Source organism: Tachysurus vachellii, chromosome 18, assembly GCF_030014155.1.
Source record: "Tachysurus vachellii isolate PV-2020 chromosome 18, HZAU_Pvac_v1, whole genome shotgun sequence".
Lineage (NCBI taxonomy): Eukaryota > Metazoa > Chordata > Actinopteri > Siluriformes > Bagridae > Tachysurus > Tachysurus vachellii.
Genome location: NC_083477.1, coordinates 8552469 through 8580290, shown reverse-complemented (window position 1 = coordinate 8580290; position 27822 = coordinate 8552469). Strand labels below are relative to the sequence as shown.

The 27822-nt window shown below is 36.3% G+C and overlaps 2 protein-coding genes across 4 annotated transcripts; one reads left to right on the top strand and one right to left on the bottom strand.

The window, feature by feature from the left end:
• Positions 1-6962: 6962 nt before the first annotated feature.
• copz2 (COPI coat complex subunit zeta 2) lies at positions 6963-15777 on the bottom strand. Of its 2 annotated transcripts, XM_060892425.1 has the most exons (10): positions 15660-15777; positions 14189-14257; positions 13713-13797; positions 12493-12584; positions 12297-12352; positions 11460-11537; positions 11081-11132; positions 8844-8882; positions 8448-8480; positions 6963-7860 (listed from the first exon to the last, which is right to left on the bottom strand). In XM_060892425.1, the coding sequence occupies exons 1-10, from the start codon at positions 15675-15677 to the stop codon at positions 7813-7815; spliced, it is 570 nt and encodes a 189-aa protein (XP_060748408.1). In that variant the 5' UTR covers positions 15678-15777; the 3' UTR covers positions 6963-7812. The 2 variants fall into 2 exon arrangements, with proteins under 2 accessions (XP_060748408.1, XP_060748409.1); XM_060892426.1 differs by lacking the exon at positions 8448-8480 and having other exon boundaries at positions 15660-15776.
• A 2197-nt stretch (positions 15778-17974) lies between these two features.
• nfe2l1a (nfe2 like bZIP transcription factor 1a) lies at positions 17975-27181 on the top strand. 2 transcript variants are annotated; one of them, XM_060892913.1, is made up of 7 exons: positions 17989-18049; positions 18300-18441; positions 19231-19834; positions 22915-23103; positions 23922-24011; positions 24133-24276; positions 24804-27181. In XM_060892913.1, the coding sequence occupies exons 3-7, from the start codon at positions 19328-19330 to the stop codon at positions 26073-26075; spliced, it is 2202 nt and encodes a 733-aa protein (XP_060748896.1). In that variant the 5' UTR covers positions 17989-18049; positions 18300-18441; positions 19231-19327; the 3' UTR covers positions 26076-27181. The 2 variants fall into 2 exon arrangements, with proteins under 2 accessions (XP_060748897.1, XP_060748896.1); XM_060892914.1 differs by lacking the exon at positions 18300-18441 and having other exon boundaries at positions 17975-18049.
• The last annotated feature ends 641 nt before the right edge of the window (positions 27182-27822 follow it).

The following is a 27822-nucleotide window of genomic DNA, read 5'->3' as shown; positions in this document are numbered from 1 at the left end:
TAGGCAAGTGATTTGGATAAGTAATTGCAGAAATAGATAGAAGTAATAGATAGAATGGGTATGGAAAAAAATCCGCCTCAAGCATTCACTTAAGCATAAACATAAATGCCGGTCTATTGCCACTATAACACTGATGTAAAGGTATGGTGTGGTATTTAGTGTGTATTTAGATTGATAGTGTGAACTTCTGGAACTGGGTAAGGAAAAACCTTTGTGTGTGTGTGTGTGTGTGTGTGTATGTGTGTGTGTGTGTTTGGCACACAGTTTAAGATTGCCATCAGAGATTAGACTTAGTCCTGACACAGATATTTCCCCAACACTTTGCACTATGGAGGGTCACTCTGCAGCCTATTCATTGAATGCTTACTCACCAGGCGCTGACTGCATAGGCCAACAACAGAGGCAGGCAGTGGCCCTGAATGCCCTTAATGCTGACTAGACTCTAACAGCCAATGAATGGAGCTGTCACTACTGTCAGTCTCACTTTTTGTGGCACAATCGCCCTATCACACCCACGCATGCCATCCTGTCTGCCTCAATTACAGCCCAAAAGGGACAAGTCCAGGAAAACGCTCCACCTCCTTTGTGACAATGTTGAAAGAACCAATCGAGTCACTCAGCACCAGGAGGAAGAGAGAGTGAGCGAGAGATAGATAGAAAGAGAGAGAGAGAGAGAGAGAGAGAGAGAGAGAGAGAGAGAGAGAGAGAGAGAGAGAGAGAGAGAGAGAGAGAGAGAGAGAGAGAGAGAGAGACAGAGAGACAGAGAGAGAGAGAGAATTTGCATATACATGAATCTCAAGCTTTAGATAAAGGGATGTAACTTAACTGCATATTTAATCAGATAGATGTGTTACTGTTTTGTGTGAATGTAATTGTTGTTATTATTAAATTATATTAGGCAAATTTAAAATACAGACAATTTAAAATACAATGTTTCAAAATGCTAATATACAGTATTTGTGACAGTATTTGAACACTCCACTAATAAAAATATAAAAAATATCCTTTAATAAAAATATTAGCATATGTAGAGCAAAATCAGGATTGCAAACATTGCTATAACTGGTCTAAAATGTAGTAAATCTCTGTTATGGCTCTTATCAATAGATGTTTTTAAACATCACTGAAATACTCGCTCGCCCTCTGCTGGTCAAATTAAGCTATGCACAGTACTTCCTGCGGCCCTTTGCAGCACTCTCAGTGATTTGTCTCTGCAGTAAACTCTAGTCAGCTACCGCAAAAATCAAAGCAAAGCAATATTGAAGATTTATTAATATATATATATATATATATATATATATATATATATATATATATATATATATATATATATATATATATATATATATTAATGCAACGTGCAATAAATAGTGTTTTGTTATCTGTTTGCAAATGACCCAAATTCAAAATATTAATTAATTATAACGTAAGTTAAAACCTTATATAACTACATGCATGAAACATGTAGTTACCTATAATATATGTTAATGTAATATTATTTGTAAAATTTCTATGAATAATAAGCACATAATATTTTTGTATTTTTTTCATAATTTATTTTTTTTCTGTAGGTCGGCAGGAAATATTTTAATGTTTTAATATTGACACATCGACACGTTCACTGTTTTTTATTGTTAATAAGCATTTACTAGTCACAATAGTAATAGTAATAGTAATAATAAAATAGTAGAAGCAGTATGTGTAGTGGAAATAATAATATTACTAATCTTAGTGGTTTTTGTGTTATTGTGATAAGGATTTATATATTATTAATAGTAGTATTTCTACTATTACTAATACTACTGCTATATAAATCCTTATGGCAATTTATATTTGTATTTTTGTTCATTTATATTTATATATTATTAGTAATGTTTCTTTTTCTTCTACTACTACCACTACTACTACTACTCCTACTACTACTACAAATAATAATAATAATAATACATAGTAGTAGTAGTAGTAGTAGTGTTGCAGTTCTGCGAGAGAGAATTCTATATTAATAATAATAATAATAATAATAATAATAATAATAATAATAATAATAATAATAATAATAAGCCTATGCAAAAATCACCTAATGTGCAGAGTTTAATAAAGCCATGAAGCAATATTTAATTATAAGATATGAAACATTAAATAGATCTATATCTGTATATCTATATGACTGTGTTTGTGATATATATATATATATATATATATATATATATATATATATATATATATATATATATATATATATATATAGTGAAACAACAATAATAAATTAATAAATAAAACACACACACACAAACACAGATAGATAGATAGATAGATAGATAGATAGATAGATAGATAGATAGATAGATAGATAGATAGATAGATAGATAGATAGATAGATAGATAGATACTCCGTTTTCAAAACTACTAGTAGTTTTATCCGAAATTCTCAGAGGTTTCACTCAGGATCACATCTCACCAGACTATCAAAATTTTAGAGGTTAAAAAAATCCCCATTGCGTGGAATCATTTATTTCCCCTAAACGACTTCAACTGCGCTCGCCTCTGATTACTTTCCTGTTCTAGATATATTATGTAAAACCTCGGCACTCCACCTTCACATTATTTTCAGGAACCTGTCGGCATGTTTACTCTTCGCGAGGATAAATCGTCTTCTCTTCCCCCGCTCGTTCGCTTCCATCTCCCTCCTTAACTGTGCTGAGCCCGAGGCCTACACTTGCGCTCGGGCTTATTTGTTTAGGATGGCTGTGCTATTTATTTCCCGCGCTGTGTTTGGGCAGATGGCGGCTAAAGCAGTGCCAAGCGCGCCCGCGTGTTTATTTGAAATGACCGTGTGGCACGCGAGCCTGGCGGAGAGGCCCTCGCGCGCCATGTGCTTCTCGGGGCCTGTGCGCGCGAGCCGAGAGGCTGCCAGGCGCCGTTTGCTTCTGACAAGAAGCAGGCGAGAAAATGGCGCTGGCGCGGACAGAGCGCTTTTCTGTGAGCGCAGGAACTCCATACGGAAAGCGCCTGGCTTTTACGGATGGAAGCAACGAGCTCAGACATATAACTCAATGTTCATTCATTCAGTGTTCTAACTCTGGCAGCTTCTACAGAATTTTGTCATAGAGAAAGTAACATGAACCAGACCGAAAGCTATGGAAAATTACAATCTCCTGTGTCACGTTAAATGACCTTTAACGCTATTTATCACCATCTATTTAATTTGAATATGCTTTGCATATATCTAAAAAAATAAATAAATAAATAAAACATAATATAGCATTCATATGGTACTAATAACCCACTGAAATATCTCTCTTGCTCCAACAATGTTCAGTATAAATATTTTATTGTAAAACCTTCTATCGTCTATTTCATTCTCTACTCTGACTTTATACATTCCAACACCACCATACAGTATTGGGTCTCGTTTTTATTACTGCTACAAAGTTGTAGCAAACTTCTTCTACTACAACCAAAAATTCTCGAGAAGTCCTTTGTGTGAAAGGTCCAGTTGATTGACAGCAAAAATTATGTTAGCCACACCCCGTGAATTTAGCCATGCCCATCTCACTGACACGTCACTTCATGAAAAACCAATCGTTAAGGGACCGATCCATCAATGTCAGCTTATTTACCAATCGGAGTGAACCTATTAAACTATTTCCAGCCAATCATATACGCTCTGTTCCCATCACTCCGTATATATGCACGGACTCATTCATGAATGAGTGTGTTATTATGAATTTATAGGGCATAAACACTTGATTAGTTCTGATAAAGGAAAAAAAATAGACACCTATGTGTACTTTGGAATAAGTGCCTTTTATCGATTTGTTTCTGAACTGTCAGAAATTACACACAGTGTACAGAATGCACCGTTTAATAAAAGAATCTGCACAAATGCACAACGATTTACTTATTTTTGTTGTTGATGTTCTTCCCAAACATGTCTTTCTTTATTGTGAAACTCTCCCAAAACAATTGCACAGATGAACATCCACCCACCGCGCGCGCACGCGCAAACACACACACACACACACACACACACACACACACACACACACACACAAGCGCATGCGCGCAGGTCAGCGACGTACAAGGAATTGAAAAATGAGTATTAGTTCAAAGGTCTTACCATTCACCAGCTGACTCTGTGACACAACACGACATCATTTAATTCTTGTCATGCCATATGGAAGAGAGAACATCACTGCTCGATGTTTAAAGCGTGAGCTGTTATATAGCATCTATAAAGAGTACTACCATAGAGTTCCTGTGTAACCCTTAACCCCAACTTCTCAGCTCTGTGTCGCATTACATATAAAGGCCTCTCCCAAATGATGAAATGTAGGGGACCATTAAGGATACAACTTTTGTTATGTATCTTAATACATTTAAATATAATTGAAACTCTATTTAGACTTTAAAGACCACCAATTTTATTATTATTAATATTAAAGCCAGCTCGAACCACACCATATGTACCTTTCCAGTAGAAAAGTTACGTACTAAAGTTTAAAATATGTATTTTAATGGTAGCAGCACAGCGACAAAGGAAATACAGTTTGGTACCTTTATTGCTGGGTGTGCAAGAGGCGCTATCCGTGGTGCTGAAGTAGTGTTTGATTGACAACTGTCATTAGGGCTTGCTTTTTAAAGTCTTACCTTTTCTTCAGTGGAAAATCACACCTGGATGCTTTTGCATCTAAGAACTGCTGCTGTAATCAACATCCTTTCAACACATAGTACAGTTTGACTTTATAGAACAGAGCTTTACAAGTGTAAACAATTTATTATCCCAGTGTCCAGTTAAGAAAATTAACTCCCAAAATTCCCACAAAAATTAAACTGAATAGATTAAATTGTTTATATACAAGCCAGGTTGGAGTTCTCTTAAAAACATTACACGTAGGTAAGATGTTCTAAACTTCATTATGCTTTAAAAAAAAAATAACAGTTTGAATGTACTTCAAGTTTTAAATTCTATCTCTTAGGGTACAAACACCTGGTGTGCTTCAGACGGGACTGCAACATTTGCCTATTTATCTAGAGGATTTAAGATATCCAATTGGACCTGCATGGCCACAGTATCATGAAGAACAAAAGTTTGGCTCAGACTAATCCTGAAGTGCTTAGCTGCTTAAATTAGATCCTGACTCACGTGTTAGTTGCTTTTTAAATGTAAATGCGGAAGAATGCAACTGAAGGTCATGTAGCTCAGACTGTCATTGCAGCTGCAATTACGTTGATGCTGTTTTGTGTGGCACGATTTGCTGAATACCTTTGAACGGCTTGTGACAGCTGGAAATAAGTCCGAAATCTTTTAACACCACTGGCTGTTAAAGCGTCCTTCCCGAGGATACAGTGACACATACGTGACATCCCTCTCCTGTCTGCTCCGTTAACACGCAAGGAAATGGAAAAAAGAAAAATAACAGCAGGGTATGGTGGTATGGAAGAGTCAGAGTAAGGAAGTATGAAATCATGGGTTACTCAGCAACACACGATCATATAGATTCTGGCCACTAGATGGGGCCATTCCTTCTGTCGTCGAAAAACACACAGACACACACGCACACACACACGCACACACACACACACACACACACACACACGCGCGCACACGCACACGAACACACACACACACACAAGATAAGGTAAGTAATAAAGAATATAGATTTCTTAATAAATAAATATTACAAATAAAACTTTTACAATTAAAAACAGATTATTATTATTATTATTATTATTATTATTATTATTATTGTTGTTGTTGTTGTTGTTGTTGTTGTTGTTTCTGTTGGTGGTGGAACCACAGAACAAAAATAATTTTTAAGTGGAAAAGCATCTATCTATCTAACTATCTATCTATCTATTCAGTCAGCTTAAAGACTTTTGGAAACGCGACTCAAACTGCAAGTCTAATTAGCGTTTCATATGTGTTTTCCCTATAATAAAATAATTAGCGTAGATCGTTTATATAAAATCCAGATAATAAATTGGCATTTTTAGTGTATGCAAGATCTGCTTTTAAAAAACCATGTGGTGGTAAAAATGCAGTTTTCAAAACATATTAAATGGGTTATTAATATTTTCCCAAGTGTAGTTTTTAAGGTACTCTGTGGAAATTAAACCGCTGATTATTTAATCTAACCAATATCAGAGGATTATTATCCATATACACAATCATGCCTGGGTTTAATTAAAAACAATGTACAATGATTTAAACTTTTAACTACGATGTCTATTGTTTAGAATTTATATATGTTGATTTAAATTACAAACTTTCTGCTTAACCTCACAGTCACCACTATTAGTTCCAATAATGTAATCACTTATAGTTTAAACATACTTTGCGAATGAATGAATGAATGAATGAATGAATGAATAAATAAATAAATAATTTTTATACGTCATCTATCTTTGTCGTTAATAATTATTAAAATATTAACATCTGAGTCAAATAACTGCAAATCGGTGATGAATATATTAATATTTTTACAGTATTGTGTGAACCGTGTAACTCAGTCCACTTTAGAAAAATTAGACCTTTCACATATTGCATATACCCAGTTTATTATTTTAATTATGTCTCATTTGTCCTCTGCTAACGAAGTATTAAAGATCTAGTATTACTTAAACATTTGTATTAATTGAATAAAACTAAACTAGTGGCGATAACAGTAAAAAACTGGCTTCTTGTTTTTTTCACGGTAAAAACAGAGGTCGGTTTGGATAAAACCAATCAGCTTTTCTTGCAATCCCTATTGGTCCAAAAATATGGGCGGCGCACTGACGTCAATCTCAGCAAGTTTAAGTGTCCAATAGTATTGCGAGACACGCCCCCTGCCTTATTAGTATTCATATATACAGAGTATGCAAGCGGGTGCAAATGTTATTGGACAGTTCTTTCCCGAATCTCCTCCCACAGCACGAGTCAATGTCTAGTCAAGAAAAGAAGCTGGAAGACAAGACTGTCTTATGAAAATGATTTATTAACATCCACAGCTAATTAACAGATTATTTTTTTCTTAAATAAAACATCACTCAGACTATTTCTACCAAGATAAAAACGACGGATTACTCAATGCATAATAGAATTATTAATTCCTTTTACGCGCAATAAGGTTACAGGTCACCTTATGTCTTATTAAAGTTTTCGTTACAGACAGCTTAAATAAATGTATCTAATGATTAATACAGGACATGAAAATACCGTCCTTATATTTATTCAGTAACATACAAGTTTATCTTTACATTTCTCTTTGGTTTCTTAACAAAACATTCAAAAACATCTGGATAGTGCAGGGCCTGCTAATAGGCCCAGTGTAACAAAAAATACAGACGTAAACCAAAGTAACAAAACCACTTGTATGAAGTGTCTCCTATCTCCTGTTATAAAGCAGATATTATTTGACATATTATAAGTTTGGCTACAACTGAAAGAAGTGTGCTACAATCTTAAAATAATAAATACAAAACTAAATTACAAGTTTTGAATACTCCCAGTTTGTTTTTTAAATTATAGCATCTGGTGCACATGCTGAACATGTTCAGTGCAAATCAGGTCGATTATTACCGTCCAAATTATTAAATACAAGGAACTTCTGGAACAACTGTAATCAAACGTAAAATGTGTGGAAAATAACCCTTCTTCTTAGTTTTATGCACAGTATAACCTGTTTAATAAAGCATTCAAATCTGAATGGCTTAATAATAAAAACAGCTGAACCTACAGCTAGTATTATAATTAATTAGTCTAGTGGGTTTCATACAATATAAAATCGAATGGCTGCAAAATTTCAGATCCAATCAGTGTGAACTGGATTATTTCAGTATTGACCACTTAATCTGTTCTTTTGCCGTCTGTAACACCTGAAAAAAGGGGACAAAAATTAAAAATCATTTTAATGTTAATATAATTGTAATTAACATAAACAATTAACATTTTTACTATATATTTTAGCTTATACTTATTAAGGAAATTAATAATAGAGTTTTTTTTATTGTGGTTTAAAATAAAACTTAATCAAAGGCAATGTAATAAAAAAAACACGGATGATAACGATCTATAAATATGACGGACAAACGCATAAAATCCGAAATAGACTAAAATATTTTGGCCACCAGGGGGCGCCTGGAGCTCGCTATAAAACAGCTACATTAACTCTTGAGTTTTCCATATAGCACTTCTAGTAGATAGGATCAGAACTGCAGTATATACATCAGATTGAGATATAAAACGACTATCAGTTAAATATTCAATACTTTTATGATTAAATTTCTGTGCAGAGATTTTAAAATCATCTCGGTATACAACTTCATTTGTCAGTGTGGACTCTTATTTTGTATTCTAATAAACTAAATATTTCCTACTAAAATATGTGTTTGGTCCAAGCTATTCTGTTTGCATATACATGTGTATTTGGAGTGATTGTTTGTTTTAGTGTTAATACACTTACATTAGTTGTGATAGCCAGTTTCTCAGTGATATGCTGCATAAATTATGGTTTTGGAGCAAGGTTAGTACAGTTAAGGACAGTTAACTCAGAAGGTAAACACAAAGCATTACTGAAATGTTAAATTAGCAACATGCACAAGCAGAGACTGAGTTAATCTCTTAATCTTAGTCTTAAGTCAGCTGCAATGTGTAAAAAACAAAAGCCTATAAAGCAACATGTGGGTTAGGATTTAGTAAGAAATTTGATATAAAATTGACTGCACAAACAGTTTAGTCTTCTAAATATCAGGAATATGTAATTATGTAAATGTTTCTTCACCAGCTATTCAGTGCTCCATGTCTGGTACATGGATGTATGTGACGTGTAAGTGTTTAGAATGTGTGTATGTTGATTCACCTGAGCCACACTGTGTTCTGACAGCGGGTTGTCATCAGTCTGAAAAAGAAGCAAAGATTGTTATACTAAGCAAGAATCTAAAGCACATTTAAATGCAAGATACACAGGCAAGAAGTAGAGGTCAATGACAGAAAAAGTGTGTTCAAACACAGAGAGAGAGAGAGAGAGAGAGAGAGAGAGAGAGAGAGAGAGAGAGAGAGAGAGAGAGAGAGAGAGAGAGAGAGAGAGAGAGAGAGAGAGAGAGAGAGAGAGAGAGCGAGAGAGAGAGAGGGAGAGGGAGGGAGAGAGAGAGAGATTAATTTGTACTTGTTGAATTTGGACTGTTATTAGTTTGGCTGAACTTAAAAGAAAATTCCAACCTGAAACATATTATGTTTATATTGAAATATTTGTCATGTATACTAATTTGTTGGTTGGTGCTGTACTGTTGCAATTTCTTTGAGAAGCTATTAGTCATGGAAAATAAATATCTCAAATATAAGGACTAACAACCAGATGTCACCATTATCTTTTAAAAACAAAAGAGAAAAAGCGTCTTTTATCAGCGATGTTCAATGTCATCTTAAATTCAGTGTCGATGTATTAGAGAAGGCAAATGTGTAAATAAAAGATGAAGAAGAAAGTAGCTTTATGATGCAGTTATGGCAGGGATACAACTAGGCCAGTTAATGATTGGTGATGCACTGAGAAGAAGTAGGTAGTTGAACTAAGAAATTACAGAAAGTTTAAATGTTTAAAGTTTTTTAAAAAAAAACAAAAAAAACATTAGATTACAAATAAGTCATGAAGATTATGTATTAATTCTAAAGATTATTAGTTGTTGGTGTGTTTTCTTTTAATTTCATCATGGCAACACATTTATGAGAAACTGAAGCAGAATATGAAATGGACACATGCAAATTAATCTCCTCTATGATCAATCTCTAAGACATCAAAAAGGAAATCCAAGTAAAGGCAATTGCCATACAGACCAGCAGTGATTACTGAGAACTATTAGTCAATCTGAGGCAATGGCATTGACTGGATCGAGGCAAATTTGAAGAAAACGTACATATACATGCTAGGGGTGTAAAAATACATCGTGAAACGATGCATTGCAAAGCAAATGTGTAATATTAACATTCTATTAAACCTGAATGTAATGCAATTGCACTGCTTGAACACCAGAGGTCCCAATATGCACAACCCATAGAGAGAGATTGAGCTATAGAGGGCTAAGAAATGATTGACAGTCTCTTAGCTCCAGATTGCAACGACCAACACACAGTGTATATATTATATATTTCTTATCCAGTCACATTATCACGTTATACTGTTTTTAATGTTCTTGTAATGCTCAGTACTTTCAAAGAACACCATTCCACACCTCTGTGATCTAGGGCACCGGAAATCAGAAGCTATCAATAAACACATTGTTTATTGAATTAATTTTTTTGATAGAACTTTTTGATTTTTATGATATGCTGATGCTTTTCTGATATTGTTTATAATATTAACCTCTGTTTTCAGCATTTTTTATTTAGTTTTCAGAGACAAATGAATCAAATAGAATCGTGACCGGAGTGTATCATTACACCCCAAATACATACTAAGCCTCACACCTTGCTGTGAAGTTTGTTCCTGCTTCAGAAAGAGAACACACTTATCCACTCCATGCAGTTACCTGCCTATATCCTCTCTCCCTCCCCATCCTGTTTTTTCCACTTCACTCTCTTTACTGTGAGAAGGAGGTAGAGAGGAAGAGTGTCTTTTCTTAAAAAGGCTGGCTCTTCTGTGCCTGGCCCTCCATGTTACTTGTGATGTAATCGAACAGGACAAAGCCAAAGCCTTGCTCTGACACACACTGACAAGGTAGAGGAGTGTAGATATCACTGTGTGAAACAGTGTGCGTGCATACAACATGGATTACAATGCTATCTATTATTTTTATGTTATTAACAACACAAGCATGGAGATAATCGGTGTAGATTAAAAGACATGAAGCAAAATCACTTTTTCACCAGTCTGCCACATTTCTTTTAACAAGAGCTGACCAATTAACTACTAAACCCAAGTCCCATGAAGACCCTTGGACCAAGGAGTCCACCTTTTAAAAAACAGATTCAGCAAATAGAAGCAGACAGCACGAGCTTAGTATGATTTGTACGCTTCTGCCATTAGGCCACATAGAGCCTTCTGCGGCCATGTTGACTTTTGTTGAAATGTGTTTGCTTTCCTCACGGTGTTAGTGCTCTTACCCTGTAGTTCACCTTCTCAACTACCTGCTGAGGGTCGCTCTCCAGGATCACCCTGTCAACCAAGACCAGCAAACAATCAGAGGCCAGATTTAAGAAAAGAATGTGCTGAGTTACTGTCTCTTAGTGTATGTATACTGTGTATACTGTAATCACACTGCTATATACTGCATTAGAGATACCTTAGTACAGGCAATTGTGTGATGTCACTGCATTAAGATACATTTAAGGTTTTTAAAGTGCTCCAATGCCATGATTTACTACAACCCCAAAGAAAGCCTATGTGACCACTTCAGTTTTACATTAATAATTAAACAAGTAAAAAATACGGATATAAATCAGCCCTAGTAAGCTGTTTGTGTTCAAACACTAAAGTTCTCACCCTCCATCAATGATCTCATCCACCACCAGAAAAGCTCCATCCAAATTATCCAGCAGACATCTTTTCTCCACGTTTTTCCTAAATGAAAGGAAGACTTAATTTTAGTCATTTTTAGATCCTCTATTACCTTTTTACTGAATGAATAATAAGAATCTGAGTATCAGCTTTGTTTAAAAAAAAAAAAAAAAGCAGAGCACAGTTCTCAATTTGTATTTATTATATAATAATAGAAGCATGTATTATTTGAAGTCAGATATCAGGCTTTTTTTTTTAGCTCTTTGAGAATTTGCCATAGGGGGCACGGTGGCTTAGTGGTTAGCACGTTCGCCTCACACCTCCAGGGTTGGGGGTTCGATTCCCGCCTCCACCTTGTGTGTGTGGAGTTTGCATGTTCTCCCCGTGCTTCGGGGGGGTTTCCTCCGGGTACTCCGGTTTCCTCCCCCGGTCCAAAGACTGTCCGTAGTGTGTGATTGCGTGAGTGAATGAGCGTGTGTGTGTGCCCTGCAATGGGTTGGCACTCCGTCCAGGGTGTATCCTGCCTTGATGCCCGATGATGCCTGAGATAGGCACAGGCTCCACGTGACCCGAGATAGTTCGGATAAGCGGTAGAAAATGAGTGAGGGAGTGAGTGAGAAGTTGCCATGAATGTGGCAGTCATGTGCTTGACTGTATATCTGAGTAATTTAACACTCTGGCAGTGGCATGGCAGGAGTATCCCAATTATAAGAGTTTGTCATTAATACAAATAGTTCCTAGTGGTAGACTACGAACGTATGGGTTTTGGATACAAGTACATGTATATATTTGAAGTGAATTGTGTAATTAATGTAAACAAACCTCAGGATCTGATTTAGAGACTCAAACAGACAGTTCAACACTGCCATCAACATCAGCTGTGGAAAATGAGAGAGTTATATATGTTACAATTTCTCTGTTTGGTTGTTTGGTTGCATTTGATCCATTATAATGTCTAACACTTTATACAGGGTACATGATAATATACAGAGTACTCATGTTGTACAGAAAAGCTCACCTCATTTTCCTGTGCACTGCCCACAACGTAGAAGAACAGGTCTATACTGCACTTGTACACTATAGTCATGCCCTCCAGGAAGGCTATTTCATCTGAGAGGTCAAAAGGAGAAAAGTAGCTCTGGCTGTTATTCAATATCATTTGATAATTCCACAGGATTATTTGAGACCACGCACACACACACACACACACACACACACAAACACACACACACAAACACACACACACAAACACACACACACAAACACACACACACACACACACACACACACACACACACACACACACACACTATGCCTGGGGAGTGATATTTCTGAAATAAAAGTTTCAAACTCGATAAGTAACAACCCACAGAAACAGTGTCAGTGAGTCACTATTCAATTTCATTTCTTTTAGAAATAAAGGAGTAGTAAACATATGGGTCATGCATTATTACCATGACATAAGGGTCTAAAATAAGGGTGGGAACAACCGAGTGGGTTAGCAGTACAATATCTCACAGTATCACCTCATGGGCCAGAGGGGAACTTTCTATTGTATGTGTTTCATTCATAGGTCAGAAAGAAACAGCTGAAAATGGATGAAACTGTTGTTCCTGCCCTGTTGTTTAATGTAATCTGAGAAACAGGTGTGAAAGGGACACTGTGTGGTTTCTAATCACAAAGAGACATGTTTGTAGACATTTTGCTAAGCATTTTAATCAATATGTCTGTAAAAAATTAAGACAAATTCATACTTGTCAGGGGGTTAATCAGTAACCTGAAAGAAATTGTCTAAAATTGAATATGTTTTAGTTAGGGAAAGTGCAGAATAAAGTTTCTAAATTTAAATCTAAATTTAACTCTGTAATTGTCTCTTAGACATTCCCTTTGTCCCTCTGGGGAAAAACTTCTATGGTTCTATGAAAGACCATCCAAGGAACCTTGAATGTTGAAATTGACTTGCTTTTCATGTTAAATCACACCTGAAGAAAAACTTGTTTAAGTTGAAATGATCTTTATTATTTCATGTACCATGACAGAAAAATGACAACAAAATAAATCCTAATCTGCAATATTTAAATTGTCATTTATGGTCACTATACTTTTACTTACTACAGCAATATTTACTTACTCTTCGTTCTCTGTGCTTTTAAACTGAAACAAATGCTTTATACTGTCAATATTACCCTTTTTACTCACACATATTCTCAAACACAAACAGAAACCTGAAAAACCTACTGTCTGCTTTATGTGTTTTGTTGAAGACGTTCTTCTCAAAATTTTTCTGCTCCTTCATAGATGGATACAGGTCTGTGTCATAGTACTGAAAGTACAAAACAGTCCATTGTAAATTACAAGTTTTAGACACACACACACACACACACACACACATCACAAAATAATCCAATCAAAATCCAATCAAACAAAAATCCTATTCATTGTATCAGCCTATGCTAGTCTTTAATAGTAATGTTGCTCAATGGGTGGAGTATGTATGGTGTAATCGAGATTAAGCCTCATACAGTACATGATAATCATTCTAGTTAAGGTGAGCCTTAAGGGTGTGTTCATTATCATTTTTCTTTTGTCTATCATCAGAAGCAGGACCACAGCAGAGCTCAGTTAACTAGTGCAGAAGAGGAAAATGTTTTTATAACTGATTTATAAAAATATAAAGCTGTGGACAATAATCAGAAAAAAAAAGTGCAATTCACCTTTGAAAGAAGTCGATTTCCATCATTATCCAAGATAAAGACTGCTTTAACCGTGTACAATGAAGGCTCCTGTGTAAAAACAATATGTTTATTAAACAATTTCTTACAGGGTTTTCACTTTTAAGTACACACACACACACACACACACACACACACACACACACACACACACACACATATATATATATATATATATAAACACTGATCAATAAATAAATAAGCTTAAAAGACACTAGGTTATGGAAGCAAACAGGTGTTGCTGTAAAGAGTACTTCTTCTTCTCACACATTCATTTTGCAAAATCTCTTCAGACCAAAGTTCTGTTATGCACTGACTGCCACAGATCCAGAGTCAGAGTGTACCACAGAACTTGGGCCTGGAGGACTGATGTGGGCGAAACGGTGGCTGCAGAAAAACTCAGCACGTCAGTTTTACTGGAAGAGATTCAGTTAATATCATGATTAGGTTACATTCAAGAGTAGCGAAAAAGTGCAGAAAAAAGGCTCCACAGAGGGATAGTTGTCTGTTCCCAAATGGTTTAGTCAATATCAGACGAAGCATTTGGTACAGTGTGCATTTACATGCCAACTTGGCTGAAAATACTTTATTTATGCCCTAAAAGACAAATGTCAGCAATCTTAAAGGCCATTGTTATAGCTGTGGTTGGATGTGAGTGTGTTAAAAAAAAAAAAAAAGAATAATCATGGTGGCTGTGCGTGGATATGGACCTGCTTGCTAAACCTTTGAGAGTCAACTACTTTAAAAGGATTGAAATGAGCAAGGAAATCGTTTCCCAGCTCTGAAAAGACACGGTGAAGAGATCCACCTGTGGAATGAATTAGACTGCTGTGCTGAGGAGCTTCATAACAGAGGACGTGGCACCCACATCCCACCAGGCAGTGCGCACACAGCACAACTCTTAACTCTACACAACTTTATACAACTGGCAAGCAAATACAGCATCAAACAAAACCAAGGCATTGCACCTCGATCTCAGTACAGATTATATATATATATATATATATATATATATATATATATATATATATATATATATATATATATATATATACACTATAGTATCAGTACACTTCTGTGTTGTTATTGATACATTTTTTGCCATATACGTAACATATGAGTAACATTTGTTACTATCGCCTGCTGATCCGCGTATTTTCGGTGCAAGTGTCACGTCACTGCGTGAATTTTAATTCTTCAAAGCATATATTTTCCACGGATTTTAGTCCTCTTCTGTCTAGCTCTGTCATAAAACAATCTACAGGTCTTTACTCATAAATACTCATGTTAGCACGACAGCTTGTTTTAATCACGTCAAGATCAGTGCGTGCTGTTGGGACAATCTAAGCCAACATGATCATTTATCAAGGCTAATCAACAGGTGGGTTGTTACACCGCGACAATGAACATAAAATATATGTCTGAAAAGAAAAGAAAATGTCAGATAGCCTACCAGAGTCACGGAGTCCATGGTGGTGTTTTAGTGTTGACGTGGACAGCTTTGAGCTGTCACTACTGGAGCTCTCGTAAAAACCTCTGACTCATACGGGGGTGGAGCGAATCCGCTAAAAAAAAAAGGCCAAATCCAACCCTACGCACTTCACTACTAAATAGTGCGCTCTAATAGATACTACACCACGTATAGTGACATTTAGTACGGAAGGGCGCAGTGCTAAAGCTAATTTAAACTGTGTTCTATTCGCCGCCATTGTGGATCTCAACCCCTGTACAGCCTGATTCCGTAATGCTCCTTTACAGAAACAGAATGGCTGCAGTTGCACGGTAATATGGGGCTCAACCGGCCTGGAGTTTGGAGGAATCGCGTTGGCGTCTGAGGCTTTTACCACATGAGCATTTTTTTTTACTTAAAGGTTATTTAAAATATAGCCGTAGTTGAGTGAAAATAAGATAAGGTAAGATGAGATAAGGTGAGATAAGATGAGATCAGATAAGATCAGATAAGTTAAAGCAAGATAAGGTAAGATAAGATGAGATAAGGTATGATAAGGTAAAGTAAGATAAGATAGAATTGTGTTAATCCCAAAGGATTTTTTTTTCCAGTGACTGCTTCAGTGTACACAAGAAAAATAATTATAAAAGAAAAGGTACAAAAAAGGTGCTTTAGAATTAAAATAATATTGCACATGATGTGATCTGTTGTACATTTCCCATGCAATACATATTGTACGATATTGACGGAAATATTGTAGATAGGGATAGTGCACAATAGTCATACAGTGATACAGCCAGTGTTCATTGTGTCAGCTCTGCTCCCTGTGGAGTTTGATGGCCACTGGTAGGAAAGACCTTCTGTGGCTTTCTGTGGTTGTCTTCGGTGGTCTACAGCTGAAGGTTCTCCGGTAGGACTCCAGGTTTGCATGAATGGGGGGTATGATGCATTATGCTTGTGTTAGTGTTCCATTAAGATCTCGCACTTCTGCTGAGGTACAATCTAAAATGAAGGTCCCAAAAATACCTTTTTACTAATCATCACTTTATAAAAATATGTGGGAGAACTGCATGCTCTATTACAAAACTCACCATGCATTTATGGTGATGACTTAGGATGACCTTGTGGCTGAACTCCTAATGTAGTGGCAATTATATTACCCAGTTTTTTAAATGAACACGTACAAGTTTCTATGAACACGTACAAGTACACTTTGAAGTTTCTATCAATGAATACATCAACACTGGTTCACTAGGTTACAGATTTAGGATACCATCAACCTAAAACTCTGTTGGAATCTTTTTTTACACATAAAACAAGAACAAAACAAACAACCAGTGAGTCAGCTGTGCGAACATCTAGGGGAAGCTCATTTCACCACCTCAGTGCCAGAACAAAAAAGGGTCTTGATGTAGTCTCAAAATGACAAGAGACTGAACAAGCACCTGAGCAGCCTGTGTGGATGAAAATGGTTGAATCCTTCTGATGTTGTAGAGAAGAAACCTACATGATCATGTCTCATTAGAAACATGTGAGGAAAACAACAGTTGATTGTCTGTGGTTACCCCAAGGTTGTGAGCAGTGGATGAATGGGAGATCAAATTGAGAATAACTTTGAGGCTTAACTCTCCAGGCCATTCCCATGCACTTTTTTTTTAGACATTTCTAAGAGTAACATATTTCCAGTGGCAGGAGGAAGTTTGGCATTTGTCACTGAACACGTTTCTAGTCGGTCCTAAGGGTGTCAGTTACTCATGACACTGTGGCATATGTTTTCCATGTGATTCACACTGACAGAGGTGGTTTGTTACATCTTTAAGTCAAGATACACATCAGCAGGAGAATTGGTTGTACTTCTGCCTCACACCCAGTTTCTTGGATCGGCTCCAAGTGCACCACAACCCTGATCAATATAAATGGTTACTGAAAGTGAGTGTAAAATGTTATAAATTGAACCAGTTTGTATCAGTCAAACTATATATAAACTTTTTTTTTTTTTACCTTTGTAGCCTGTTTTCTTTTTTCTGGTGAAGGTGATTTTGGTAAAATGTGTAATATTATACATACAAAAAATAAAAGTTCTCATCAAAGATATATAAAAGTTATTATCATGATTCAGCTGTCACTGGTGTAAATAAGCAACAGCAATAACAAATGCCAGACAGACCGACAGTTACGAGGATATGTAAAGCAAAGGCAACACTGGTTTGTAAAAAAAAAAAAAAAAAAAAAAAACACTGGTGTCATCGAGCAGGGAGGGCTGATTCCTGAGCAGCCACTCAGCACATAAATACACACCCCCTGTTTCCACAGAGAAACACTAAAGCAGGTTCGCCGGTAGGAAGAGGAAAAACTTTCCCTAGCTTCTGATAGTTTAATCGTCTGTTGGTAAGGTAAGGAGTACAGATTTATTACTCATATGAATCAGGGTTAGTTTATAGACGCTATAGCGCGAGATACACGTGATACAAAAGTAGCGGTGGAAAAGATTGAAAACTTCGAATTAAGTATAAAAATTCTTACAATAACATGAGTTCGGACTAAGCTAATCAATGCTTTGCCGTTATTTTTTGGAAGGCATATAGATATAGCATAAAGTCTTCGGTTAGAAAAAAAATGTTTCAGCTGTTTTTCTCATCCCAGATTAGGTCTTTGTCACGTTTCTTAGTTACGAAAGAAAAGTTTGGGTTGAGTAACTGGAATGACACCAAACCCAAACTGTCAGCTTTATTTCCCGGGAAGCGTTCAGGTTACGTCACGCGCTAGAACTCAACCGCCGTTTGAGGTAAACAAAGAGGAGGTCAGCGCTACACGACATCTGTCTTAATAACTCATCTTCCCTGATATTAGAGTGCTATTTTGGTTCAAAAACACTGCTTTATCTTTTATCTGTTTAGTCTTTCTGTCAGTTTCGAGACACACCACTAGTTGGATGCATTCCCATAAGGAAATCTAATGACCTTATATGGAGTCCCATTATGTCATATTTGCATAGGGATTTATATTGAATTATAATCCTTTATGGCTATATGGGACCTGTAGGGCATACTATTCAAAATAATACATTTTTAAATAAATGGAATGCTTATTTAAACTCCATGTTTAACAAGTGTATCGAGTAAGTGATAATATTTTGTGGGATGGTTGAATTTTAGTAAAAAATGATTCACTATTATATTGAAATCTATTAAATATAACATCTTAAAGGTGGTATTGTGATAGCAGTCCCAAGCTTGAGCTACCCTCTGTATGAAGTGCCACCTCCAAAAAACATGCCAGTGGGTGGGTTGGTTTTTAATTTCCCCAAAGTATGACTGGGTGTGTGAATGGAATTGTGCTAAAAACGAACTGGCATCCCATTCAATAAATGTACATGTGACATAAGTTGCATGTACATACGTCATATGTTAACAAAAATAATGATTTTGTTATATGATATGTTATGATTATTTATAATCTACAGCATGTCCCCTGTATAGTATGTGCACAAAGGGACATGGCTTACTTTATTTGTCAATCCAGGAAAATGGTGGCATATTTACAACAATCTAAGTCATAATATTCTTACTTTTAGGACTTTCTGAGACACATCACATTCTGAAAAACAGGTCTGTGTATTGAAATACACTACTGCATCTGCCATACTGCTGATAAATATCCCATGCAGGGCCATGCAACCCCTGAAGAAGTACTTTACAGAAGGCCTAATTCAGGTGGCCATTGTCCTCAGTTTAGCTGGGATGCATGTAGATGTGGATAATTACCTTCCTCCTCCACATAACATCAATATCCAAAGCCCAGATCTGATCGGTAAACTTAAGAACTCCCCACAAGGATATGGTCTCCACATGAAGAGCCCAGATGTGGCATCTGTTCCAGCTCTCAGGTTGATGCACTGGGTGCGCTCTCTGCAGCATCTGAACGTTCCATCAGCACAGCTTGAGGCCTGGCTGGTTCACAGCGAGTCTGACAACAGTGGAACGACTTTGCCTAGCCTAACTGGTTCTTGGGATGTTGATGGCGATCTGGTGGACATGGAGGACTCAGCAAGTTTGAACTTGAGGATGGGAGTCGGAGGGAATGGAGAATTGGGGAATGATCCATTCATGGATGATGGAGGTTTAAGGGTGGTGACAACGCACTCAAGAAATCAAATGGATAGTGAAGACGGTAAAGAGGTAAGTAGCATATTACAGTATAGATTGAGGTTTAGAAAAATGGTGCATTTTTGCTTTGTAAAGTCTGATTTAAAAGAAACAAGGACTGACACTGATTTATTCTTGTACTGTACCAGTACAAGCATATTATTTCCTAGTTATGTTTTTCTCTAAACGCTTGTCATGCGTGATTACAAAAAAGTTTTTTGGTGATTAATTTTATTTAAAGAATATATGTTTAATTCACTGAGAATACTATTGTCACAATAACATTTATTGTTGATGTGCACACAACAAGAGTTTTTGTGCCTACTTCTGATCTGCAACTGTAAATGATTCATTGAGCAATACAGAATAAAAACATGAATATTAATCAAGGTACGTCAGAGCCTTTGCAACAGCAGTCAATTTATACAATGCTGGCATGGACGTGTCAGTGTAGGTTGAATATTTCTCTGCTCCACAACAGCTGGATTCAGAAATGCTTAGCTGATCTTTGTGTTAAGAAGTGTTGTCGGTCATACAAGCAACATATTCACACACAAAAATGTACACTGATAAAATCTGCATTTCATTCACACACACAGCATATGTAAGATGTAATTTTTTTTTAGCTAAACGTCTTTTAGATTTTTCTTTTCTTAAGATAAGTTCCTTGTAGTACAAGAATATAATGTTTATGCAGATTACATGAATATTTAGGGACAGTGCTGAGGTTAATATGTGAGACAGTGTCACAGACAGTATGATAAGTGGTGACAGACAGTGTCTGTGTCCAGACTGATGGGGCACAAATCCTTTACCAAGTTCCAGCATGCATTTGGCTTTAAGCCCAAATTAACTGTCAGCTGGGGACTTTATTTCACAATTTTACTTTCATTCCATCATCATGTGGAGAGCTGGGGGAATTTTGCCTTTGATTTTCACTTTCAGTGCCAAAGATGCCACAAATACATGGCTACATATAATAGCACCCCTAGTGGCTCAATCTGCCCACACTATAGAAGGCAGTTTACATACTGGATATTGTCACTTGTGTCGGAAAACAATAACATTTAAGAGAAGGAAAAAAAAAAACTAAAATTCTCATGTTGATCTATGAATTCTTACAAAAAAGCTTTGTGATGGAAAATCTATACAGTTATCAGTAGAGGTCAAACAGGCCTCTACATGACCTGTCAATCTATTTTTGGATTAAAGAACATGCTTGTTGCTCTAGTACAGAAACAGTTGTTGGTTGTTATGATGTGTGCAATAGGCTCTGTCTTTGTCATATTTTATACTTAACCCAGCAGTCTTATTATTAACATTTGATACAGACTTTGAAGCTCAGGTCCTTCTGTTGTCTATAACTGTAGTCTATTTACTTACTACCGGAACTGACAAAATGGACAAAGACCATTTATTGAGGTTCTTGCATTTACTAGGCAGGCTAGTTGTTACCTGTACCCTGAAGTATGGATTCAGTTTGGCATCAGAGCTTGTGCTTGTTTTTAGCACAGCTTGCCTGACCCCAGACTGAAATGTTTTGTAATTTAAGGAGGCATCATTTGGACCAGTATGTACATTCACTTTTGCAATGCTTGTTTACCAGCTGATGATTAAGTAACTCCGAAGCTTCAGTATACTCAAATCCACAAGATACACAAACCTCAGAAGACCGTGATAATCATTATTGCTATTTCAAACTTGGCCACAAAAGATTAATTATATTTATTTAGCATTTATAAATGTTCTGTCCAGACCAAGATAATGGTTGTTTTTGTGCTTCTCATCTCCTGGCTTGCACATTCACTGGGATATTCCATTATGGGAAGGGGGTGTTCAAATCTAATTATATTAGACCAATGACACATGCAAGCTGTTGCTTTCACTACATCCTGGCTAGAATAGTTTATTTATATGCAGTAGCTGCCTTTTAAACAGGTCAGGGAACATATGGGTGAGTATATAAAAATAGGTGCTAGATTAATAAAATCGCTAAAGGCCCTGATTGAAAAGATTTGCTAAGAATAAATGAGCCACCAGTAAGGAGCTCTAGAGGTTACTGAATACCTTGATGAGAATTTCCTAGAGAAATATAACAGTAAATGGTTGGTTGTAATGGATCACAGATGAATTAGTCTGGTTATAATTTGAGTTCTGTACATGTCCTAACTTGTAAATAACTAAAGACTTTATAAAAACATATAGTAGTGTTGACTAGCTAGCTAGGTGTTTGAGACAATAAATATCAAAAGGTTTTTTAACACAATCTTAAGATTTACTGATTGTGGGTTTCAAAGTGAGGTTTGGGGACCCCCAGGGGTCCATGAAGTACAGTCATGAAGTACATTACTTTTTTTAATTTGTTACAATAATGGAAATCAATCTACCATCATTGAAGGTATCAGATTTAGTTTCTTCTTACAGTGAATTGGCTGAATTGCAGTGTAGTTGGCTGTATTTTATAAATGATTGTTAATAATCTCCAATAAATCAAAGCAAGTAGGTCAACCCAGACATGATGTATGACAGATGTGAAAGTTTAGGACCAAAAAAAAGACATTTATATATTAAAAATCCAGAATACTATTGTGCAGGCAGAATTTAAATTTAAAATTCTATGTTCATAAAGTAAATTGTACAGAAGTTTGAGAATCTACATATGAGTATGAGAGAGGTTATGTCTCTGTATGAGTATGAGAGAGGTTTATTGGTTGGCACCATGCCATGACTCCCTTAGGATAGGCTCCAGGGTCCCCACATCCTCTAAGCAGTACAGAAAATGGATGGATGGGAGTGCCTGACAAAACAAGCTATACTTGACGTAATATGGCTTAAAGACTCCATTATTGATGCTGTTGTTGATTAACAGCTAACTAGTCGTGCCATTTATAAAGCAAGTTGCTGTTTGAGTAACCACAAGAAAAATTCTTACTTGAGCTTTATGTTATATATCACAACATACTATAATGATTCATCTATTGATTAGACAAAGGGTGTGTGGACAAAGATGTGACCGTATAGGGCAATATGACTTGCTGCCAGTTCTGACTGTCTTAGGACAATTGTCCAGTATGACAGTATGTGGTGTTGAACTTGAAATCTTGTATCCACAGGAAGTAGATGAATTTTCATTATGGCGGCAAGAATTCAACCAAAATATGAACCACGATCAACTACTTCAAGGACAAAATCAGTATTTCAGTCTGCTTAATGAAGACGATGAGGATGAGCTCATGATGGATGGATGGAGGCACGCAAACCCATTTTTTAACCCATTGAATGGCATGCAAGAGGATGTACAGGTATTAAAACTATTTATATTACAGAAATATGAACAATAATAAACATTGTGCACAAATATAGTCTGATGAAGAAAGATCATCTTTTCAGAGAATTGGGGACAGTATGTAGAACCAAATTAGAAGAAATGTTGGCAGCTGTGGGTTGTTTCACAGGACAGGAATTCGATTTTCTTGTAAAAGCATGTGTAATGGACTACTTGCTGTGCTTTAAAGCAAAAATTCCAAAGAAAAAGTTTATGCTTCATGGCTTTCTATTTGTTTATTAGATGCATTTATAAGACTACATTATAAAATAATTGTGCATTATAAAATAAATCTGTAATGCTGCATTGTTTCATTTCAGTGATTTCCTTTCATTGCTAAAGTAGTGGTGTTTTTTGTAGTGGTGTAATTACAGCTTGTAACATTGTCCGTCAGGGCTAATGATCTAGCGTTAACAAGCAGAAAGTCATTTGGATCTTGTAGAAGGCACCTGTTGTATGCTTTACAAAGAGCCTATTTTTAATTGGGATTGAGATTTTTTTTTAAATTATGAACGGTTTGAAGACAAAACAGATTTTAAATTTTCGAGCCTTTTAAAGACCATCATTTCAGTCTAGTTAACAGTCTGACAAAGCTTATCATTTTAAAAATTGTTAGCTCTTAGCTTTTTTCTTTTGTTTGCATTTTGAAACTAACAAACCTAACTTGTCTGAATGATTTGTTTACAAGATTCAGTTCAAGTTTCTTATATTGGTTCTTTGTCTTACATTCCAAAGAAGCACATACACATACCTTTGCTGAAATCATAAATGTACTTCTTCTGTTTATATTCTCAGTTCACAGGTTTACAGGAAGATAACTCCTTGTCTACTGAGGAATGTTTGCAATTACTAGAGGCTGGTTTCCCACTAGGACATGAGCAATATGTAAGTTGGCCAGCTGGATTTTGGCCAAAATCACATGGAACTTATTATTCATTAGCAGTTGAGAGTGATATGCCTAACATGTATGATGTTATCAGATATATGAGGGTGTTTTTTCCCCCAGTTGACAGATCTTGACCCAGTCAGAATGGATGAAGACCCACTGCAACACCACGGGTCTCTTTACTCCCCTCTGTTATCTCGGCAAGAGCCTGTGCTGGACCTAGAAGAGCAATGGCAAGATGTTTTTTCTGTCTTGGGACCACAGGTAACCACAACACCATTTATTTGTTTCTCAAGGCATCTAGTGTTTCATGTTTTGAATGTTTAAATGCTATTACCATCAACAGGACATTGAAGTGACTAGAAAAGTGACAGCACAGCATATATCAACAGGTCTAATTACCTTAGAATGAAAATATTTCCTGTGTTTGCAATGGATTTCTCTGGTCTTTTAAAGACATTAGTTGGTGGAATGGCTATGTCAAATTACTAGATGTTAATGTTTTTTTTTGTGTGCATGCATGTACTCGAGTATCATCCAGGCTGAAGTGGTTACTGAAGATGATGAATGAATATTTCTAAAATAAATAACACATCTTTCAATTTGTAATTATTTTCTTTTTTAATACAAAGTCCTGGATGGGTTAAATCATTATAGCTTAATTTTTCCACATGCTGTATCTTGTATTGAGTCAGCATGTGCTGCATAAGAACATACTAAAATGCACATCATTAGACGTCTTCAGACGTTGGACTCTGTTTTGGAAATAAAATTAAATGTTCTCTCTGCAGGACACAAATGCAGATGATTCATTGGACAGTTCTCACTCCAGTAATGGAGGAAGATCAAGAGAAACCAGGAATTTTGAGAATCCCATACAGCAAAACCTAAGCTTCGATCAACCTTCTTTTTCAAGATCCAGTCCAATCTCCTTTGCAAGCGAAACAGCCGCCAGAGACAACAGTTACAATTCTAACCAGGACGATACCTCTTTGAATGTTTCAAACTCCTCTAATGTTAATTTGAATTTTAATGACCCGGATATCATAGACTTTCTCCTGTCACCTATATCAGAGAGCTCAAACGGAATCATACGCAGTTTCTCTGTGGAGGAACCAAGCCAGTCAGGTCTTTTTCAACCTCTGTTGGAAGAATCAATGCTTGGTGAGAATAGTCTGCTTGATTTAGCACTGCACAATGGATCTGGCCACTCAGAGGTTTCCAAAAAAGAGGACCAAACAGACTCCGACTCTGGACTCTCCTTGGACTACAGCCAAAGTCCAGTTTCCCCAAATAGATCTGAATCCTCATGTTGCTCATCATCGTCATCAGTGTCATCAACTTTCTCATTTCCTGAGGTGGGGGCTGTAGGATACACTCGCATCAAAGAGGAACCGATGGATGAGGAAGGTGCAGTTGGAGGTTATACCCCAGAACTAAACAAAATGGACTACACAAATTACATGCAATTCCAGTATTCACCCTGGTTTGAACATATAGGCCATGATCATACATACAACCATCCCCACTATACCAATCAAAGAAAGCCCTTTAATGAGTACTCTGAAGAGCCCCTGGAATATAAACTCCAAGAGGATCTCGACACCAAGGATGAGAAGCGAGCACGTGCCATGAGGATTCCATTTTCAACTGACCATATTATTAACTTGCCTGTTGAAGAGTTCAATGAGCTTCTTGCCAAGCACCGCTTAAGTGAAGCTCAACTCACACTTATTAGAGACATTCGGCGTAGGGGCAAGAACAAAGTCGCTGCACAAAACTGCCGGCGCAGGAAGATCGATATCTTACAGGATTTGGAACATAGCGTTGATGGCCTGCAGCGTCACCGTGCAAGACTTCTCAGGGAGAAATTGGACGTTCTGCACTCAGTTAGAGAGATGAAACAACGCCTTAATGACCTCTATCAAGAGGTGAGGAGTAGACTCGTGGAGGTGGAAAGGATTCCCTGCTCAGCCATGGACTTTGCTCTGCAACCAGGCAATGACGACCATGTTTCAAAATCCAGACGGAAGTCTGGCAAGAAGCAGAAAGATAAGGAGTGAAGTTGAGACTGAATAATTCATGTTCTGTTTGCACCTGCAAGCCAGACATTGCAAGATTCAATGCAGAGGTCATTAATGAAAAATGAATGGTTAGGTAATTTCTGTCGAGTGGATTTCTGCTGTAATTTGGGGGCTAAAAATTATACCCAGCTACGGTTATGTGAAGTGGTTGATGGTCAATGTGTGCAGTTTAAGCAAAGCATCCACATTATCAAACATCTATTTCATCAGTCAATTGAAATCTCTTTGAAAACGGAGTTACTGGCAGTGATAACACTGGATTTATACTAAAGTAGTGGGGTCTGGGCACCTCATGTGGGTCTGTTTTTTTTTTTTATTATTATTTATTCATGTATTTTTTTTTTTTTTTTTTTTTTTTTTTACAGTTGATATTACAAAACATAATTATCAAAATTAAATGTATTCTAGAGTTCTTGCTGTTATTTGCCTCATCAAATCTGTTCATCAAAAACAAATACCTGAATCTGATCTGTTATGCCAGGGGAATGTTTTTAGGAATAGGAAGCTGCAGTAAATAGCAATAAAATTACTATACACATGCAAATACTGAGCATGTGTATAAGAGTGATGCTCATAAAATAAATGTGTGTAGGGACTGTGAAATGTATTTTTACAGTTAAACATGTCCCTGGATGCAAAAGGATTGAGAAGCCTGATCCTAAGAGGTTCTGTGTTCGGAGACCACGAGTGTTAGAAACGTTAAAACAAGGTGCTATTCTAGACGTTTGGAATAAACAAGAAAAGTCTCATTCATGCAGTGTCCCTTACCCCCAGACAAAAGAATAAACTACACCGTAGAAGATGCCACTGCAGGTAATACTGTTAAGGTGTTTATCAGAATTAAATAGCATTCATGGACTGTAAAAACCTTACTGTCAGTCAAGCATGAGTAAACGTGTTATTCAAATCCTGTTATCTGTTCAGTGTTTTCTGATTCAAACAAATTGTCACTGGTTACACACCATCTTTAGACATTTTTTTGTAATTGTTTTCTACTTCTCTTCTGTACTGTATTATGTTGGTTGCATTGATAAGAGTTTTGCATATGCCATATTCTTACTTTTGTGCAAGTTCTCGATGACAAGCAGGGCTTGTATTTTTTTTTTTTTTGATTAAAGAGATTAGATACCATCTGTGTCGTGACTCTAAATTTTAAGGCAGTCAGTTTTGCACATTGTTTGAAGATGAAACAAAGCTGCAAAAGGTCAAAGAGTGGACACTCTTAATAAAAAGTATTTATTTGGAAAAAAAAATAAAAGAAACCAAAAGATGACAACCGCATTTTAGACTGATAGTAAACATCTAAAATAGGAAAAATACAGATGAATTTACAAGAACAGTGACAAGTAACAGAAAGAAAGAACACAGAATAGGGAATTCTATAAGTAAAGAAAAAAAAATAAAAAAAATAAAGACATTAATGGTGTCTTATAACACAAATATCCAATGTGCCATCTACTCACTAACTGAATGAGAAAGTAGCATTTTTAACTAGTGGGATGCAATTCTGAATCTTGTTTACCTGTGAAAACTTCTTTAAAAAAAAAAAAAGTTGATTAACCCATTTTTCAGAAGCTAATGTGTCACCATTAGCCTGAGCCACACATGCATTTGATATCCTTGTAATTCATTTTCCATTACAGTGGACACGATCACCTGTGCCCACTGCATCCATCTATTCAAATGTAAATTGTCCAGATGCAAAATCTTTACCCACTAAACAAAA

Bases quoted from the DNA above. Each gene is read 5' to 3' on its own strand.
- copz2 (XM_060892425.1), bottom strand. The intron at 12,585-13,712 runs GTAGGTTTTTCA...TTGACCTCTCAG, and splicing joins CAAAACACATAAAGCAGACA to ATGAAATAGCCTTCCTGGAG. The intron at 11,133-11,459 runs GTGAGAACTTTA...CTTGGTTGACAG, and splicing joins GATGAGATCATTGATGGAGG to GGTGATCCTGGAGAGCGACC.
- nfe2l1a (XM_060892914.1), top strand. From the start codon at position 19,328: ATGCAACCCCTGAAGAAGTACTTTACAGAAGGCCTAATTCAGGTGGCC. The intron at 23,104-23,921 runs GTATTAAAACTA...TTATATTCTCAG, and splicing joins GCATGCAAGAGGATGTACAG to TTCACAGGTTTACAGGAAGA. The intron at 24,277-24,803 runs GTAACCACAACA...TTCTCTCTGCAG, and splicing joins TTTCTGTCTTGGGACCACAG to GACACAAATGCAGATGATTC.